Genomic DNA, 21,540 nt, shown 5'->3' with positions numbered 1-21,540 from the left:
TAATTAATATTATCCCCAAGACACGTTTATTCTTTCCACCTACCCACAACACCTTACCACAACTCTGAAAGTCTATATTCAACAATGGTTTGCACAGAATCAATGACATTAAACTGATGGAAGACTCCACAAGTTTCATTAAAGGTTCTGACTCAAAATGTCATACAACGTGGTTTTCCTAAAGTAAATCTCCACAGATGAGTATAAGAACCTTCTTTAACCACACTAAACGTAGGAGCCCCCGTGCTAACTTTGTTCCCTGGATCACCCCTGCCTTCCCTCCCTATCCCACTTTTCTTTTTTTTCTTTTTTCTTTTCAATCCCCACTAGCCCCACACTACAGTCTCCCCTCCTCTCCAATAGCCAATCCTGAAGAAAACACAGCAGTTCCCTCGAAAACCATAACCGCCAATTGCCCCTGCTGTTGGTTTCCACCCCCTAAAACTTTTTTATACTATGATAAATAGTATCAAAATTTTGGACATTTTAGTTGTTGTCTTCTATTATGTATCTCCTGCAATAGCTTTGTGAAGATGAACTCCTGAACCACAGCTACCGCCCATATTGCCATGTGATAGCCTCCTCATTTTATAAAAATGTTATTCCATTTGCATAAATGGGTGGCAGTGAGAGGTCTGTAGCAGGGCATGAGGGGTTAAACACTGGTCACTCCTTGCTCCCCACCTGGGGTATAATTTCCCTTCCCTGGGTTAATTCATGTGGGTGCTGAGAAAAGAAGACAAGCAGGCTGTGAGGGAACATGTCTGCAGGACTAGAGCAGACCCAGCGAGGTCTATTTACTAGCCATGAGGCTTAACATTTGTTTTTGGACTTTGTTTCCTACTCTTGCGTGGGAATCCGTTTTGTTTGCTGTACATGCTGACCAATAAACATGAGCGGGTAGCCCTTTAATCTTGCATGTGGCTTGTATTACCTCTCTGAGAACTCTCCACTTGAAGCTGAACCCCACATGCCATAAACGGAGCCGACTGTCAAATATTACACAACAAACAAAATATTAGCAAGTAAGAGAATTGCTCTCACAACATAATAAAAGTTACATGCAATAGGGATAGCAAATGGTCCCAGAGGACCTCAAGGTCTCATAGAAACAAAAACGGTCCATCTACCAATAAATTGACTGTGAGATCATAAGGTACCAATTGGGGTAGTTGGCAATTCAGCCTTAACCACTTCAGCCCCGGAAGATTTGGCTGCTCAATGACCAGGCCATTTTTACGATTCGGCACTGCGTCGCTTTAACTGACAATTGCGCAGTCGTGCGACGTTGTACCACAAAATTGATGTCCTTTTTTTCCCACAAATAGAACTTTCTTTTGGTGGTATTTGATCATCTCTGCGGTCTTTATTTTTGCACTATAAACAAAAAAAGAGTGACAACTTTGATTAAAAAAACAATATTTTGTACTTTTTGTTATAATAAATAACCCCAATTTTTTTAAAAAAAAAAAAGCTAATTTTTTCCTCAGTTTAGGCCGATAGGTATTCTTCTACATATATGTAGCACTGACCCCAAAGGAGCTGCTGGTTTTATTGGGCTTACCGTTACCTTCTTGACTGTTTCTCCATCTAGGGTTTCCCATGGTAGATGGCCCAAAGAAATGTGGAAACTGACACTGAGTCTTCTTTTGGGTTATTTATTTGAAGTATAAACAGAGTCTCTCAGTTTAGGGTAGAGGGTTAGGATTAAATTCAGGTACTTTGGACTGCAAAAAAATAAGTCATATGATGAAGAAATCCAGAAACTAACCGTTTCACAGCTGGATTTCACAACCCCCGGATAGACCTCCTCTCGCTAGGTCTAGCAGCCGGTGGAGTGTTAAGTAAAGTCTCTGCCACAGACTTGAATGTAGAAAACTTAAGGAGCAGGACTTGGGGAGGTGGGGGCCCCTGGGCTTGAGTCACTTTCAGGCCCTACCTTCTATACATTACCGTATTTATCGCCGTATAACACGCGCCCCAAGTTTAGGAGGGAAGTTTAAGGAAAAAACTTACATTTAAATGCCCATCAATGCAGCCTTATCAGTGTCCATCTGCAGACTTGTCCAGTGTCATTGCAGCATTGTCAGTGTAGCCTTGTCATTTGCAGCCTTTCATTGCAGTCTTGAAGTTTAAAAATTGCGCCGCCAAGATACAGATTCCTGTGTATCTCGACGGCTCTCGGTTCCTCTCGGCAATGTAACGCCATATTCCGCGACCCATCGCAGTTTGTTACAGAAGTGACATACCACTGCCGCCATCTTGGTACACCCCACACTCGTCCACAGTAAGGATAAACTAAGAAGGGGTAAAGCGGACATGTTGTTACACCCACCGGAGTTTTGCATTTTACACATATTTTATAACAGTAAAGTCAGTTTATATCGTGAAATACAGGACGTTATAAATACTTCTAAAATGCAAAACTCCGGTGAGTGTAACAACATGTCCACTTTACCCCTTCTTAGTGTATCCTTACTGTGGATGAGTGTGGGGTGTAGCAAGATGGTGGCGACAGAACGTCCCTTCCGTAGCAAACTGCGATGGGTCGCTGAATATACAGCGGCTCTCGGGTCCTCTCGCAGTCCCGAGCGTAGCCGAGTGTACACAGTTCGAATCACAGTCGCACCCAATCCCTGTGTTATGTCCATCATAGGGCGGAACCTGGCTTGACTGTGAGCGGAGCCGAGCCAAGTACACTCGGCTATGTATCTCAGCGGGGCCCATGGATTTGAGCCCAGTCAAGCCCAATGGTAAGTCCAGCCCTATTAAGGAGTAAAGTCTCTGCCACAAACTTGAATGTAGACTGAGGGACGTAGACAAATTTAAAGAGCTATCATATGGTACCAGTATCTCTCAGCCGGTCCGGTGATACCGTATGAGTGTAGATCCATGAAGTGTCCTTAAACTGAACCTCCAGGGTCCTTCAGAGAAGCCAGCCTTGTGCACAGCCTTCTCCTGAAGAGTGCTCCCCTTGGTGCTTCTCCAGTTGCTGGGCCTCTCCCTTAGACGAGACGGCACCAGACCACCTTTGAATCAATAGGCCCCCGACATCCATTCAGGCCTGTCCCTGCAGTTGCTTCGCCTCAGGCCAGCCAGCCCCGAGACTTGTAAATGCATGATTCCGCACCCCAGGCCAGGAGGGCCATGGGGGCTGGTCAGGAGGACCAGAACCAAACAGACAGAAAAACCACCCTGGACCGAAACCCCGGTCCACATGATGTCAGTACCTTAAATACCACCTCCCAGAATGCACATCAAGAGAACACTCCCACTGGGCTGGTTTCCGAAAGAAAACATGGCATTCAATACACCCAGCTAGACTGCGTTCTCACACTTGCTGGCAGTGACAGCAACACCTGCAGTCAAGGAGAACCCAGTGCAACCCAGCCAGACTGGTACTGAAACCATAAATTTAGTAAAATTCGCCCCAAAACCCAACTGTGGTTTCAGGAGAATTAACTTTGAAAAACATATAGCGCATGCTCGTCAGGAGCCAGCTCTACATATTTTTAGTAATGAAAATCGCAATAAGCGTATTTTCATTGGTTTGCACAAAATTTATAGCACCTACAAAATAGGGGAAAGATTTTATCATTCAGATTTTTCTTTTACTCGTAATGGCGGTGATCAGCGATTTTTTTTTTTTTTTTTTTTTTTTTTTTTTTTATTGGGACTGAGACATTATGGCAGACCGGATACTTTTGACACATTTCAGAGACAATTGGCATTTATATAGCGATCAGTGCTATAAAAATTCACTGATTTACTGTGAAAATGTCACTTGCAGGGAAGGGGTTAACTGTGTTCCCTAGGGAGTGATTCTAACTGTGGGTGGGACTGTCTGGGTGAGGAGAGCCATTGTTGTTCATACTTAGTATGAACAACAGATCGCCCTCCTTACCCCTGACACCACGGAGATCTGTCTGTTTACATTGACAGATCTCTGTTCTGTCTCTGTGTAGAGTGATCATGGGTGCCAGGCGGTCATTGCAATCGCAGGACACGCACATTGGCTCCGGCCTAGTGGTCAAAAGGCGAACCGATGTACAGCTACGTTGGTTCACCCAGGAGAGCCAACCTTCCATTCTACAACTGCAGCGGCTGGTCGGGAAGGTGTTAAAGAACATAACATGCTCTAACCGTCATGTCCAAAGATTGGCGACTGAACAAACATTCATACAGACTCGAAGGTTCAAATAAGTCTAAACTTAGGAGGAGAAGTGTAAAAAAAAAAAAAGGAGGGTGGGAAGCACAAAAGACGTGACCAGAAAGAGAAAGCCAAGAAGGAAGATAAAGAAAGGGTCTCTCGGGTCGATGTATCGAGAAATATCAAATTGCTGAAAGGAGGTTGTTAAAAGGTGATGGAGGTGCGGAAGAAATCCAAGGCTGCCAAACTCAGATACATTTATCATAGGTGTCTAACAAAATTGCTGTCAGTTTCTTGTTGACCATAATATCATTCATACAGCGTTTTACTGCTTTAAAACTAAGAATTGGGAAATTCCAGGCCCTTTCTATGGTCCGTTTGGCTACCATTTATCATTCTGGTCTAAGCAACTCCTCAATAGGTTTAAAGAGAAGAGCCCCATAAGAGTTCATTTTAACGTTGGAATGAGATGGAATGCGGAGACGCCCGTAGATCTGGATCCATAGTCCGCTCACCTTAGGCCAGGACCTCCAAAGACCACCTCCTTCTTATGCAGTGATTCAGTATTATTACATGCTGTGGTGTTATTGCTGTCTATGGAATAGGTCAATGTTCTGTTTTGAGCTCTTCTACTGCTTACTAAATGAAATATATAAAACAAAAGGGGGGAAAAAAAGTAATATTGATAAATGTGCATTTGGCTGGTGTTATGTTGTGTCTAATCTAGGTCTACTTTATTTCTAGAAATGTTAGATCTCTCCGATGGCAATCGGGAAGCTAAGTATGATGCCATCACTTTTCAAGAAGCGTTTTATGATTTTGATGATCAGCTGCCTGATTTAAAGTAAGTTTCAGAAGTTTTCCTTTCTTTTTTTTTTTTTTTTTCTTTTACTGTCACAGTACACACATACTCATAGGGGTTGATTTACTAAAGACATATAGATGTGCATTCTGCGACTGCAGATGCTTCAGAGCTTAGGAAATAAGGCGAAGTTTCACTTTGCAAAGAATACCCAATCACATGCAAGTAAAAAAAAATAAAAAAAAGCATTTTTTTTTCTTGCACGTGATTGGATGATGCAACAAATCAGCTGCACTTTTGTCTCATTTACTAAGCTCTGGAACAACTGCACTTGCATAGGGCAAAGTCTACTTTCCTTCAACCACAGAGTGTTGTATTTATTTTAACAAAGAAAGCTGTCAGGAAATTTCAGTGGCATTTATTGATTGTTGTCTAATATGGCTGATTGTGGCAGTTTCTTTTGTATTTGAGTACCTGCTAATTGTTGCACTTTGCTGGCCAGTTGTCCTTCATGTGAATAGTATTCTCACTCCAATGTCACCTGTTCGGTGTACAGACATACAGTATCTCACAAAAGTGAGTACACCCCTCACATTTTTGTAAATATTTTATTCTACCTTTTCATGTGACAACACTGAAGAAATGACACTTTGCTACAATGTAAAGTAGTGAGTGTACAGCTTGTATAACAGTGTAAATTTGCTGTCCCCTCAAAATAACGCAACACACAGCCATTAATGTATAAACCACACCATTTGTAAAGCAACAATTCTTTGTTTCAGATCCTCAGAGAGTTCTTTGCCATGAGGTGCCATGTTGAACTTCCAGTGACCAGTATGGGAGCGATAACCCCAAATTTAACAGACCTGCCCCCCATTCACACCTGAGACCTTGTAACACTAACAAGTCACATGACACCGGGGAGGGAAAATGGCTAAATGGGCCCAATTTGGACATTTTCACTTAGGGGTGTACTCACTTTTGTTGCCAGCGATTTAGACATTAATGGCTGTGTGTTGAGTTATTTTGAGGGGGCAGCAAATTTACACCATTATACAAGCTGTACACTCACTACTTTACATTGTAGCAAAGTGTAATTTCTTCAGTGTTGTCACATGAAAAGATAGAATAAAATATTTACAAAAATGTGAGGGGTGTACTCACTTTTGTGAGATACTGTATATATTGGTGCAAATGTGAAAGTCTCTGCAACCCCCTGGTGCATAAGGCATGCCCTTCTTAGTGCAGGTGGTATATTAATGTCCATTACAAATTTAAAAGCAAGTGATTTTATATGTGGACTTGCATCTAGAACACATTTTGGTAGCATAGATACTTCTTAGTATTTTGCTTTTTCTTTTCTTGAAGTTTGGAGATTTTTGTTACAATATACACATAGTGGTTTAAGAATCTTTGTTCTGTATTGTATTTTTATAAAGTGATGAAAAATAAACAGCTAGCACAATCATGATTTGACGGTAAGTCCAGCAAGTTGTGAAATGTTTGTTGAATAAATATCAGCAAGTACTTTCACATATTCTACAGATATATAAGTCAGTACACCATACACTTCAGTTTAAGATAAGTATTTTTCATCAAAAAATTTAAATAGCAAAAAAAAACTAATTTCAGTTAATGTAGCATGTTGCATGTATAAGCGATCCCTCCTAAATGGTCACTGATTTATAAAATAGCAACCTAGCAATCTAAGGGTTTGTGCACACTGGACGCTCACTAGACACCTTTCTGCTGGCTTAGTGTTTAGATTGAAAACCATGTGTTCCATTGCAAATAGAGAAAAAAAATCTAGTGGTAACGTTAAATTTTATCAACATCTTTCTGTGACAACAAATTGTTTAATAACATAGCCAGTGACCACCGAGTATGACATTTCACTCAGATAGTAGCCTGGGTTGTTTATGATTTCAGTTCTTTATGTATTTCTGTGTTTTGTGTACCTTGCAGTACCATTGATGTGGTGGATCATTTCACATTGAACCAAAGCCGAGCAGAGGACATCACGATGAAAGAGGATATTAGCAAGCAACCTACTGAAGAAAGTTTTGGTGAGGAGTCTATTATGTTATATGTTATAAATAACAGACATGCCTGTTTTGTAATCCCCTGCTTTATATTTATACACACAGGCTGTATTGGTAAAATGATTGGGAACAATTGAAAGGCAGTGCTGCTTCAGATACAGACAAAATGACTCAATGGCAGAGATTTACTAAACAAGAAAAATAGAGTAGGACAGCAGCATTTGGATATAAGGATAAAAACTAGTCCATACGCCAACAGAGGCACGGGTACAGATGAAATCTGACGCGTTTCACACCGTTAGTCATAGCTGTAGGACCACTGACCTCAATCTCTCTTTTATACACATAAATCACTGGTCACCTACTCTACTACTCCTATTTTTCTTGTTATCGTCTTTGCTGAGCCAGCACTCTTCCACTCGTGAAACACTAGGATGGTGTGAACACGGGGCTATCACCTGGAGCGGTAATCTACTTGAACTTTGGGGATTTACTAAAGCTGGAGAGTGCAAAATCTGGTGCAGCTCTGCATAGAAACCAATTGGCTTCCAGGTTTTATCGTCAAAGCTTAATTGAACAAGCTGAAGTTAGAAGCTGATTGGCTAATATGCACAGCTGTACCAGCTTTTTTGCACTCTCCTGTTTTAGTAAATAAACCCCAATGAGTTATTAGTCTGTATGTAAAACTGTATGCTTTTTTTTTATTTATATAAAGGCATATGAACCAATATGGGATAGATTGCAAAAAGAATGCCGGCAACTCGATTTCTACTTCTTAAATCTTTATTGAGCACAGACAGCAGTGCGACATCAAAACGCTTTGCTCTCACACTGATTTCTGTGCTGAATAAAGATTTAAGAAGAAGCAATCAAGTTACCGGCATTCTTTTTTGCAATTTTGATGTATGGGACACAATGGCCTGAGCACCTCTATTTAGCTCATCATCCTATAAATATGCGGTAGAGCTTAGGTGAGTTTTTGTCTCTATTTCAACATGAGGTAGATGGCGTTGTGCACTTTGTGTACCAATATGATGTAGGGAAATCTACTTGGACTATCAAGAAGTTGTATTGATAGCTGAATTTCAGACAAACATGTAAGTCCATACATACATCCATAAATACAGTATATGTTGGTTTATTTTCCAAAGGGTTTGTATTTCTGCCTATTCAGTTCTGATATTTACAGAGCCCTATCACACTTGGTGACCTGACTTTTCTATGCTGCAGTTATGCAATATGATTTGGTCACCTTTCTGCCATCAGCCTGTGATTGGACAGTGAAAGAGTGGCAGATTGCTCTCTTCTATTTGCAAAGTATATTTGCACGCAGACACCTAATTAGTTTCTAATCCTGCCCCACCCTCGCTCTATCTGAATTCTGTTGTGCAGGAAACTACAAAAGGCTGATACTAATGCCGCGTACACACAATCGGAATTTTGGTAGGAAAAAAGCTCTGATGATTTTCCCGACGGGATTTCGCTCAAGCTATCTTGCATACATACGGTCACACCAAATTTCGACCGTCAACGGTGACGTACGACGGAACTAGAAAAAGAAAGATCAATAGCCAGTAGCCAATAGCTTCCATCACGTAGTTGAATCTGAGCATGCGTGAGTTTTTGCGCGTCTGAATTGCATACACACGATCGGGATTTCCGATATAAACTTTTTCCGTCTAACAATTGAGAACCTGCTCTCAATCTTTTGCTGGCGGAAATTCGACTGTTGCCAGGCTCTCCTGCCACTCCCAGGAGCCCCGGACCAGCAAAGTTGTGTCAGAATAAAGAGCGGAAGAGGATAAAGGAACCCGTGCAATGAGAAAAACAAAATAAAATTTAATTCCTGGCACACTTATCTGGCGATTTGGGATCACAGGCAGAATCCCTGCGATTCTGCCCACAATTCCAAATCACACTGCAATAGTGGCAAAACATACCATGCCTATTTAAGGGGTAATAACAGGTATGCCTGGGGGCAGCTCATTCCTCTCTAAAGGTGCAGGGACATACCAGAAGTCCAGCAGAGAACAATGGCAGCTGAAGGCATCCAATGGGGATGATTTACTAAAATTGGAGAGTGAAAAATCTGTGCTTGGTAGCCAATCGGCTTCTAACTTCATCTTTTTCAATTAAGCCTTGACAAAAAAAAATTGGAAGCTGATTGGTTTCTATGCAGAACTGCATCAGATTTTGCACTCTGCAGTTTTAGTAAATCAACCCCAATTCCTCTCTGCTCCAATTTGAGCAAGATACACAAAAATGGCATCTGCCCCATCTTATAATAAACTTTTAGAGTTGGGGACACATGAAAGGGTTTTGCACGGACTTAACAAAACAAAATGCATTTCTCAATATTTATTTGTTGCTAGATTGTAAGCTCTAACGAGCAGGGCCTTCTGATTCCTCTTGTATTGAATTGTATTGTAACTGTACTGTCTGCCCTCATGTTGTAAAGCCCTGTGCAAACTGTTGGCACTGTATAAATCCTGTATAATAATAATAATATTAATATATTCTCCAACATGGAGGCTGTCATGGGCTCTAAATATTATCCACATTTTGTTATATCAGTTTGCTTCCTGTTACAGTGGGAATTTGGCCACAGTAAATAATTCCAGGTGTGTTTTTTTTTTGCCATACAGTATATGACTCTCTACTGTCTATTCAACAGGAAACTTAGATCCACTGAGACAGGACATTACTATGGAAAGCAGTTTTGAAGTAAGCACCAACAGTGTTCTGCCTGAGAGCAGTTTTGTGGGTGCGAATGATGATAATGAAGGATTTTTTAATCAAGAATTCTTTGGAGATGAAGACACAGCTGCCAATTTTTTCGGTATGTTAGATCATTGAGTGTGTCTAGCTGTGTGGTTTCATTGATATATGTATAATATACAACACTATTCTGAACAATTAGAATCAAAAGATGACTCTGTCATTGCTCTAACCAATCTCCAGACACTTAAAAGGCTTGTTACATGGATTTATTACACTGTTCATTGTGGTATCACTTGAAAGATCCACAAATAGATAAAAAGTAAAAAAAAAAAAAGGCCCAGAGTACAAAAGAAAGGGCTTAGACAGAGGGCCGGCATGACAGAGGTTAAAGGGGTTTGGATCCAGGAATGGGGTTGGCAGATTTTAAAGAAAAGTAAGGGTTGTGGGACTTACCAGATTGGTGTCCAAGTTTTGGAGCAGGAGTGGTCTCAAGGGGGTGGTCAGCAGGGGGGTCTCAGGAGATCCTCAGTCGTAAGGGAGCCAAATTGGGGAAAACTTCCCGCCCTCCTTACCCTTTATTATTCTGTGCTGGTTGGTTCAGTTGTCACTTGAGTGGTCATTTCGGGACCTGTTGTGTCATGGCAGCTGGCAGGGTACAAGGTCCTTATAGGTCAATATGGGCCACAAAATGTGCAGTGTAGGGACCCTTCTGAGGCACGGCTTCCGGTATTTGGTATGGTGTACCTGCACTTTGTTGTTGTCTCTGAGTTTGTGGTTTTGTGGCTAGAAGCTTACAGTTAAGGGATGCAGGTACTAGCTTAATTGAGCCCTACTGGGACCTTGGGGGCTCCGTTCATTGTGTGTTATTGTTGACATGATATTTATACAATTATGTTGATAAAGGGCAGCTATGGCCATTAAAATCCAAGTTGTTGTCATGTGTGGTTAATGAGGGTGGTAAAAGGGGTAGAGTGATGGTCAAGCAGGTAGGAGACAAGCCATCTTTATTACCCTAGTCCTGTATGAAGAAACCCTAAGGCCTTAAAATACTGATGTAGAAATCACACAGGAACAACGCACATTGCAGTACTGGAATGTATGGCAGCTTAACACAAGCATGAAGCTCTACATTACCTTAACGAACCCTTTCTATAGATTCATCTGCTAAAAGGAATTTTCCTTCAACAAAACCATGGGACCATGGCTGTTGTTTATATGTGTACATTCTCTTATTTTTTCTTTTTTTTGTTTTTCTTTACTTTAGCTGACAGTCATTTGTTTGCAGAATACAATGACCTGAATATAGATGTGAGTAAAGAGGTGACTATGCCACCCAGCTCGCCTGGCCAAGAGCAGCAGTTTGAGAGTGATCTTTCTGCACGTATGTATATGCAACCATTTTGTTACAAGGTTATCCAATTTCAATGTAAACGCAATTACAAAAAGTTAATTGTTTTCTGACTATATGTCTACATATATTTTTATTTTGTGTTCAGCAATTGTTTTATTGTGTATGATTGTGTGTCTCTTGGGTATTGTACATCACCTTACACAATGTAAATACCTGTTGAGTATTGCACTAGAATAAAGTTAGTGCTGATCTGCTATATGTATGAGAAGTAGCATGCATGAATTGTGGGACTCAGCCACAGTTAAAGGCCTTGGGCTTTTGATGCAAATCAATTCAAGTGACATTGGATGACCTTGCCAGTAATCACAGGTCTTCTCACTAATTACCTTTTAGGCTGTGGAAGGTCAGTTATTAGCAGAGCGAGTGGTTATATATGATCAATACATGTCAGCAATTCAATAGATTCTGTGAAACTTGCTAAACCATGTGTTGCAGCCATGCAGTATTTATAGCCATGGTTGAGAAAATTGGTGCTAGCAACTCATGTTTTTGAACCTTTTCTATCATCATTCACAGTGAAGCACGTGGTGGCACTCTGTCAAAAGACTTGAACCTTTAATTTTGTACATATAAGAGTAAAGGAATTGCGCATTGACCACAGTTATTACTGAACAATAATTGCTGTGGTTAATGGCGCTTAGATTGACCCACATCAAGACTAGAAGATACTGTATTTTCTCCCACTGCCAGAATTTCCGATGGAAACAGTCCGATGGGAACTTTTCATTGGATTTTTCCAACCATGTGTATGCCCGTCTGTCTTTTTCTGTCGGCATTTCCGATGGGCTTTAGATTGAGAGCCTGTTCTTAATTTTTGCGAAGGAATTTTTTCGGATTTTTCGATCGTGTGTATGCAATTCCGACACACAAAATTCCGACGCATGCTCGGAAGCAATAAACCTCCCTTTTATAGTGCCGTTGAATGTGTTGTATGTAGCGGTGTTATTGACCGTCGGAATTTGGTGTGACCGTGTGTAGGCAAGACAGTTTGAGCGAAATTCTGTCGGAATTGCGACGGGAAAACCATCAGAGCTTTTTCCGATGAGAATTCTGATCATGTGTACGCGGCATTAGAGTTCTTGTTGTCAGGTCAATGGCCAACTATATAGAAATAATCTTTGTTGTCTGTTGAAATAGCTTTTTTGGTAATTCACTGGTTACTTCCTCTGGTAGGGCAGCCCATGCCTATTTCTAGTAATGTGCATTGTTTTGTCCGCAGCTGATTTAGGTAACACAGACCTCGAAACGGCAACGGAAAATCCTGAAGCTGGAAATATCAGCTCAATTCAGTCTGAAGTTAGCTTTGTACTGGAACCAGTCGACATTACAGGTACTAAAATATGGTTCTAACAAGTAGGCTATGTTAAATAGTATAGTACATATATAACCAGAAATTATATGGACACCCCTCCAAATAATTAAATTTCAGGTGATTCCAGTGAATAGCGCTGTTCTTGCTACAGCACACAGACAATTTGGACAAGAGCATGACTGTGCCCTTGTGCACAAAACCAACTCCATAAAGACATTGGTGAGTTTGGTGTGAATGTGGCCTGAACAGAGCCCTGACTTTTGCTGAACACCTTTGTGATAAATTGGAGTCCAATTGTAAGATAGGTTGTGAGTAGGTGCAGCAGGGTGTGACGGCAGAGTCCAGATGCTAAAACGGGAATTTATTGTATTGCAAAAGTCAGCAATACACAATATACCTAGCGGGAAGGCAACCTGACCGGGAGCACTTGCAACATGTAACAGCAATGTGACAGAGGATGGTAGTCTCAGGTAACCTGACAGCATCTGTCTCTAGGAGTGGAGTGAGACCTGGCCAGTCCATTCCCAAATGGGGAGGTGCACTTTCACTTCTGCTCTGGAACCTTTCCCTGATGCTAAGCACTGTCCCCACTCTGGCCACTCGCCATTTCCATGCCAAACCTGGGAGCTAGGGTCTTAAACAGACTCTGCCTTACCCGGGATGGCCACCAAAGTCACATGGGGTGCCAGCATCCAATCACATGCCGCCTCTCTGTGAACGAGCAAACCATAGAGGAACTAGGGTCCTCTCGACTTCCTGCTCCATCTGCATTGCCACTGCAAATGAGCGCCACCTGCAGTGGAGAAAATAGAGTGCACTTGCCTACACTTCTTACACAATAGCAGTATCTGACCTCACAAATGCTCTTTTGTTTTAATGGGCAAAAAATTCCCACAGTCCTACTTCAAAGTCTTGTGGAAAGCCTTGTACGAAGAGTGGACTTCTCTAACTGATCAAAAAGGGGTGCCTCTTCCCCTGACCACCAATGTAGAAGGCATTTCTCCACTGACCACTTATGACTGTGTTTCTTTTCTACTCATTATTATCATTTTATGTTTAATTTAGTGATTGTTACTGAACTTACTGAAAATAATTATAACATATAGAGCAGGTGGATACATAGATGGTAAGGTTGAATAAAGATAACAGCTCATCCAGTTCAACCTGTGTAGGTGTGTGTTTATAGAAAAATAATTTTCCTTATCCCCGTATATTGTTTTTGCTAAGATACACGTCCAAGAGTCTTTTAAAACTATCTGTATTTCCTGCCAACACCACGATTGTGGAAGAGTTCAACATCTTTACCACCCTGACAGTGAAAACCCCCTATACAGCGTAAGGTAAAAAACACTTCCCCTCCAGTCTCATCGTGCGGCCCCGTGTCCTCCTATACTCCCGGAGACTGAAAAGTTTCATACTTACGCTGGAATCACCATTGAGATATTTGTAAATCACTATCATATCTCCTCTCAAGCATCTATTCTCCAGGGAGAATACATTCCTCATAAGGTCCTCCAGTCCCCATATTAACTTAGTTGCCCTTCTCTGGACTCACTCCAGCACCAGCACATCCTTTCTGAGGACTGGTGACCAGAACTGGACGGAATACTCCAGATGCGGCTGAACCAGAGTTTTATAAAGTGACAGAATTGTCTTATACCTGGAGTAAATTCCCTTTTTTTAATGCATGCTAATATTCTGCTAGCTTTGGTAACTGCAGCATGATACTGCATGCTACTGCTCAGTCTTCTACTAGGACCCCTAGATCCTTCGCCATCCTGGAAGCCCCTAGGGGTTAATCTCATAAACGACATTTAGTCATCAAATCTAGCTATGTCACATACTTTATTATTTTATTTATTATTATATCTATAACTTACTGTTCTTGCTAATGTACAGTGAGTTTTGTGTGTGTGTGTGTATAACCTTTTGACATTATTACAAGGGTTCTTCTGGGATTAAAAGGTTAAGAAAGGCTGTCCGAGTATCATGTGGTTTTTATCATCTCCAGAACTATTTGCCATAAAATAAATTTGTATTCTAGTATTTTTACAGCCTTTTATGGGAATGACTGAACGTATCCTGGGGAATCCTGACATCTTTAGCCACAGATACAGATCAAGCTACTTTTACTGTTCGATGTTTTGAGGATAGCTGTTTAATACTTCCTATAGCAGGTTAGGTTAACACTTCCTTCTATGAAAGGAATAAGATACCGTAGGATCCTGTTCAGAAGAAATGAAAGGAGGATTGGGATAGCTCTTTTGCAGACAGTATTTTGCATTTTTTGGTTGTCTGTCTTAAGCCCCATACACACTATCAGATTTTCTGCTGATTTTTGTCTTCAGATTTACCAAAACCATGTAGTGCAAGGGACTGCCTGATTGCATACAAATTGAAACTCCTAAGGTTTGACCTCATATTTTAATGGTTTTGGTAAATCTGAAGGAGAAAATCAGCAGAAAATCTGATAGTGTGTATGGGGCTTTAACCTTACCCTGATCAGTGCTATGCTTAGTGACTACAGAACCAAGGTCAGGCATTGCAGTGACCGTTTCATCACAGGACTCTTGCGATTATTCTTTGTTTTAGTGATAGTGTAGCATTTTGGAGAGACGTGGATACACATGAAAGAAAACTTTCTTGGAAGTATGCCTAATCATCTCCTGCCATCTGGACCACTCACCATTATTTAAAAAAAAAAATTGTAATCCTTACGTTTTTTGGAAATACAAAGTATGTGTGGCCCTTCACCAAGCATACAGGTCAGTGTCCCCAGAGCTAGAGGGCAGGGAACAGCGGACTGGTATAAAGAGGTGAGGCCCAAAGACCTCATATACACAGCAACCCATCTTGAAGGTGAATAGAGAAGTATGGGATCCCCCCCAATTATACTTACCTAGGTGGATGCAGCATGGGTCCAATGCCTCCTCTGCACTGAGAACCGAGCGATTGAACAACGAAGATGCTTGAAGAGCTGTGAGAACCAAGCCAGAGAGCTGCTGACTGTCAATCAGTAGACATGTGCAATTCGTTTAGTTACAAATTAGTTTTTTGTTAAAATTCGTTAATTCGTAAGCATACGAATGAATGAACGGTTTACTAACAATTTGACCGAAAAACGAACGATCAAAGAACGAATATGGGAAAACAACAAAAATACCAAATAATTTAAATGAAAAAAAAGGAATATACGAAAGAATGAAAATCCGAAAAACTAAAATACTGAACAAAGATTCAAAATAACAAAAATCTAAATGAACGAAAGATCGAAATTACGAATATTCGGAAAACATAAATCAAAACAACAAAAATATGAAATAACGAAAATTCTGCTGATCGAGAATTCGAAAGGACGAATTTGTTAGTTCTGATTCTGAAATATTCCATCCAGAGTCCAGATAGGGTGTGGTTGGGTCGGAGGCACTGTTTTGGTGGATTTGTGAGTTAAAGTGGTTGTAAACCCTTACAAACCACTTTGACCTACAGGTAAGCCTAGATTAAGGCTTACCTGTAGGTCCAAGAAATATCTCCTAAACCTACACGGTTTAGGAGATATTTACTAAAAGACAGTCACAGCTGTCTACGGCGCATGCGCCGTAGACAGCGGCGCGCAGGCGCACTATCGCCGTTAGCGGCATGCCGCTGCTAATGGCGATATGCCGTTAGTGGCGATATGCCGTTAGTGGCGGCTCCCGTGCGCATGCGCGGGAGTGACGTCATTGCTGCTCCGGCGCTGTGAGTGACCGGAGCAACGATACCCGGAAGGAAGATGGACGCTCCGGACTACAGGTGACAGCGGTGACATCGCTGGCTCCTGTGTCAGGTAAGTGACACATAATGGGCTACTATGCGATGCATAGTAGTCCATTATGCTTTACCTTTGCAGGGAGACAAAGAGGAAGTAAACCCATCAGGGTTTACATCCTCTTTAAAACGCTAATTCCCTTTGTTTTTCAATCCTGTTCCTTAGTAACGCAATCTCAACAGGTTGGCTTATCTATCCAAAATATATGTAAAAAGCTAAGGGGGTACCTAAAAAAAAAAAAAAAAAAAAAGGAGGGAAGAAGGCGAGAACGGACTATACCGGTACCTAATCAAGATAGTCTTATTTACCTGGTTCTGAGGAAGCCATCGGTGAAACGTGTCAACCAGTATCTATGATTTTGACTACAAAAGTATATTGGAACATATGTTTTTTTCATGAATTTTATATTTGTATAGTGTGGACTTTGTATTAAAACATTAAAAATGTATTATAAATTGTTTGTTATATCTTGGTCAGGTACCGGTATAGTCCGTTCTCTCCTTCTTCTCCCTTTTTTTTTGCTTAGGTTGGCTTATCTCTTTGGTGACCATAGCCCTCTGCTTCTCTCTGTTTCCAGTCTAAGTGGAAGATTAAAGCAAAACTTTTTTTTTTGCATTTTAATTAGAGCAAGGGAGAGTTTTATAACTTGTGTAAAGTTTATTTTTGCCATCTTTGTCCCATTGGGGAGATTTAACTTCACTTCATGTCCCATAGCCAAACAGGAAGGGAGAGGAAACCCTTGCAAATCAAAGCAATTACTTGGGGTTACCAGAACTAGTGTCCCCATTGGAACATTTCCCCTTTATTACTTTTCTGGGGACAACCCACAATTTGGAATTTTATCTTGCATTCACTTTCAATGATAATGTTAAACAGGACAAATAGAGAGTGTGAATCTTCCCAATGGGGGCACAGACAGCAATACAAACTGACAGGGGATCTAATCTCTCTCCACTCTATCCAAAACTAAAATAAAAGTTTTGCCTTTAGTTATACTTTAACCACTTCCTGCCTGGCCTATAGCAGAATGACGGCCGGTCGGTGGTTCTGCTATCCTGACTGGGCGTCATTTGACGTCCAGCTGAATAACATGCACGCACCCGTGACAGTCTGACACACTGCATCTCCGATCGTGGTATGAAGCCGATTGCCAGCTCTCCCTGTGATGGGGGGGGGGGGGGGGGAATCGGCACATTGATTATTAGCACTGCCCCATCAGATGTGCCACCACAGCTGCCAGTCAGTGCCCCATCAGAAACGGATGTCAGGACCAAATCAGTGCCCACCACAGTGTCAAGCAGTAACACCTGTCAGTTCCTCATCAAGAGTGCTGGCCATCAGTGCCGCCTGTCAGTGCCCATCACAGCCGCCTGTCAGTGCCCATCACAGCCGCCTGTCAGTGCCCATCACAGCCGCCTGTCAGTGCCCATCACAGCCGCCTGTCCATGCCACCTATCAGTGCCCATCAATTCTACATATCAGTGCCAACTCATCAGTGCTCATCAGTGAAAGAGAAAATAAAATTTTATAACCGAAACAAAGAAAAAAACTTGTTTTTTTCAACAATGTCGGCCATTTTTCATTTGTTTAGCCTAAAAAAAAAAAAAAAAAAAAAACACCAGTGGTGATCAAATGCCACCAAAAGAAAGCTCTATTTGTGGGAAGAAAATGATAAAAAATTTTGTTTGGGTGCAGTGTTGCATGATTGCGCAATTGTCATTTAAAATGCAGCAGCACTAAAAGCTGAAAATTGTCCTGGGCAGGAAGGGGCGAAAGTGCCTGGTATTGAGGTGGTTAAAGCAGAAGTCCACCAAAGCTGGTTTGGCTGGGCTACTCCTATGGATCACAGGCGTGCAATTCGTTTTTTCACTCCTGTGAACCGTTTTCAGCCAAGAGCGGGCTGAAGTCCACTCTCTGCTGACGTCACAGAAATCAGTCCAGGCACTGCGTCATCCCGACCACGGAGTCTGGATTCGCCAGGTGCCTGGACTGGTACCCAAGACGGCATCTCCCTGCACCTCCACAGCTCAGCGCTCCAGTGAGAGAGGAGGAGCAGAACGGAGAGCTGCTGATTGATAGACATGTGCAAAACAGAAAAATGTGTTTAGTTTAGTTTAGTTTGTTCGTTTCCGTTGATTCGTAACGATTCGTAATTTTGTAAGACGTGGGTTTTCGTATCGGACTCTTTCGTATTTTCGTAAGAGCTATTTATTTGTTGATTCGTATTTCCGTTACATTTCATATTTGGATGCGTTTGTATTTTCGTTGTTTTCGTTGATTCGTAATTAAAGCATAATTCGTAATTTTACGTAATGTGTATGCTATTTATATATGTTTAAGAAACAAAGAATTTCTCTCTCACAAGTCAGAACTTAAAGAGGAAGTAAACCCTGATGAGTTTACTTCCTCTTTCATTCCCTGCAAAGGCAAAGCATAATGGACTACTATGCATCGCATAGTAGTCCATTATGTGTCACTTACCTGACACAGGAGCCAGCGAAGTCACCGCTGTCCCCTGTAGTCCGCCACATCCATCTTCTTGGTGGGGTCTCGCAGCTCCGCCGCTGTCATTCGGCGAAGCCGCGATGACGTCACTCCCGCGCATGCGCACGGGAGCCAACACGCGCGGCAGCTCCGTTGTTGAGAATGCCGCGCTCAGTGCGCCTGCGCGCCGCTCTCTACGGCGCATGCACCGTAGACAGCGGTGCCTGTTTTTGGGCAAATATCTCCTAAACCATATAGGTTTAGGAGATATTTCTTGGACCTACAGATAAGCCTTAATCTAGGCTTACCTGTAGGTCAAAGTGGTTTGTAAGGGTTTACAACCACTTTTTTTTAACTCAAAACGGATTTTATTGGTACAAAAATACACAAAGTCCATAACAGAATCAGCACAATATACATATTCAAACAGCATACATATAAAGGCACATTTCACTTAGCAATGTCAAACACCACAATCGATATAAGTCATCTCCCTATTTCAACATCATACCACATGTACAAATCAGAACGGTCCATTCGGGCCACAGCCCCAGTGCCACCTGGCCTGCCCTCTATAACACCACATTCCCCATTATATCTCCCCTTATACTCCCTATATAAACAATCAACCCATAACCAGCTCCAAGGGTGACAGCCCGGGGGTATCAAGCCAGGGACCCCATAGTCGTTCAAATCGTCCCGCCCGCCCCCTGTGTTGGTTTACAACCACTTTAAGGCTTACCTGTAGGTCCAAGAAATATCTCCTAAACCTATACGGTTTAGGAGATATTTACCCAAAGACAGCCACTAAGAAGATGGACGCTCAGAACTACAGGGGACAGCGGTGACTTTGCTGGCTCCTGTGTCAGGTAAGTGACACATAATGGGCTACTATGTGATGCATAGTAGTCCATTATGCTTTGCCTTTGCAGGGAATGAAAGAGGAAGTAAACTCATCAGGGTTTACTTCCTCTTTAATCTAGGCTTACCTGTAGGTCAAAGTGGTTTGTAAGGGTTTACAACCACTTTAAAACCCTTGTAAAACACACCAAATATTTATGTTATTAAAATGTGACATTATTATTGTTGTTATTATACAGGATTTACAGGCATACCCCATGTTTAAGTACACAATGGGGTTTATTTACCATCGCTGGAAAGTGCAAAATCAGGCTCACTTCTGCATAGAAACAAACAAGCTTTTAACCTCAGCTTGTTCAATTAAGCTTTGGTAATAAAACCTGGAAGCTCATTGGTTTCTATGCAGACGTCCAGCCTGATTTTGTACTTTCCAGCTTTAGTAAATAAACCCCATTGTGTACTTAAAAGTGGGGTATGCCTGTATATAGTGCCAACAGTTTGCGCAACGCTTTACAATGTAGTGGAGCTTACAATTTAAAGGGAGGGGAGGTAAATGGATGAGGACTTGTCCCCCGAGCATTGCAGAATGGAAAGCAGAAATAAACAACACCCTCCCCTACAAAAAATTTATATACACCAATAGGGGATGTCCTGAGAAATACTACAAAATCTGGGACAGGTGGCTGCAGGAGTCTAGCACTTGTTCATAGCCTGTTTATGCACAATACATAGTAATGTAAATGACAAGTAGATCCTCCGGCCCATGGGTAGTGAAGTAACCCAAAACACTGACACAAGGTACCTTTTTGCTTTATTTATTTCATGCATAAAATGTGATGTGACATTGAAGATTTGAGATGGTTATACAATTGTTATTTGAGGATCTGTACGATATGTACCATTTTTGTAAATGTAATCTGTAACATGTATGCACTGTAAATCGAAATAAACCTGGTTGATTTAAAAAAAAAAAAATAAAAAAAAAAAAAGGGAGGGGAGGTGGTACAAAAGGTAATAGCTGCGGGGGATGATTTGATGGGGGTAGGTAGAGTACAGTTCTTAGGTGGATGTGGGATAGGCTTCCCTGAATAAACAAGTTCACATCGATCACCTAAAGGCAGACAGCGTAGGTGCTGACCAGACATACTGGGGCAGGGAATTCCAGAGGATGGGAGAGGCTCTGGAGAAGTCGCGGAGGCGAACAAGGGAGGTAGAGAGCATCAGGTCTTGGGAGGAGCGGAGACAAATTACAATAATACAACTAACATTCTAGTTGACTGGTTTCTAAAGATTTGTTTTTCTGTATTCAGAAATTGAAAAGAGAAAGAGAGCAAGAAAAAAAAGGAATCTTATGGTGGATGATTTAAAGCAGATTTCAAGCAACTTCTTCCGTCAGCAACTGGAAGACACGTCAGATACCCTCATCACCTCTGATATTGCTCCCCCCACACGCTGCATGATGGAGTGGAAGAAAACTGGAGGGGTTCCATGGCTGCTGTCCGAGCCGGCCCAGCCAATAATCAGTGCTGAACTTCAATTGGTAAGCAGTCTGTAAAAATGTTATTCCCCAAACTGTGATTTCAGAGATCTCTTAACCACTTAAGCCCTGGACCAATTTGCAAAAAGGGGCCTGGTCCTTTGGCTGCAATTCGGCACTGTGTCGCTTTAACTGACAATTGCGCAGTCGTGCGATGTGGCTCCCAAACAAAATTGGTGCCTTTTTTTCCACAAATAGAGCTTTCTTTTGGTGGTATTTGATCACCTCTGCGGTTTTTTATTTTTTGCGCTATAAACAAAAATAGAGCGACAATTTTGAAAAAAATGCAATATTTTTTACTTTTTGCTATAATAAATATCCCCCAAAATATATTAAAAAAATTATTTTTCTTCAGTTTAGGCCGATATGTATTCTTCTATATATTTTTGGTAAAAAAAAAAACGCAATTAGC

General features: G+C 41.5%; 1 protein-coding gene across 2 annotated transcripts in view; it reads left to right on the top strand.

Moving 5' to 3' along the window:
• The window catches only part of RAD21L1 (RAD21 cohesin complex component like 1), a 57,983-nt gene that overhangs the window by 23,999 nt on the left and 12,444 nt on the right, over positions 1–21,540 (top strand). For both annotated transcript variants that reach the window (XM_077460435.1, XM_077460434.1), the window contains exons 4-9: positions 4,895–4,994; positions 6,918–7,018; positions 9,669–9,833; positions 10,980–11,096; positions 12,346–12,456; positions 20,902–21,131. In XM_077460435.1, coding sequence (XP_077316561.1) covers positions 4,895–4,994; positions 6,918–7,018; positions 9,669–9,833; positions 10,980–11,096; positions 12,346–12,456; positions 20,902–21,131 — 824 coding nt within the window. The remainder of the gene's footprint in view (positions 1–4,894; positions 4,995–6,917; positions 7,019–9,668; positions 9,834–10,979; positions 11,097–12,345; positions 12,457–20,901; positions 21,132–21,540) is intronic.

This window comes from Lithobates pipiens, unplaced genomic scaffold (assembly GCF_037356315.1).
Source record: "Lithobates pipiens isolate NorthernLeopardFrog02 unplaced genomic scaffold, aLitPip1_a1.2 Scaffold_28, whole genome shotgun sequence".
NCBI classification, from domain to species: domain Eukaryota; kingdom Metazoa; phylum Chordata; class Amphibia; order Anura; family Ranidae; genus Lithobates; species Lithobates pipiens.
The sequence above is the reverse complement of the archived record's forward strand: the minus strand, read 5'-3'. Positions and strand labels throughout refer to the sequence as shown.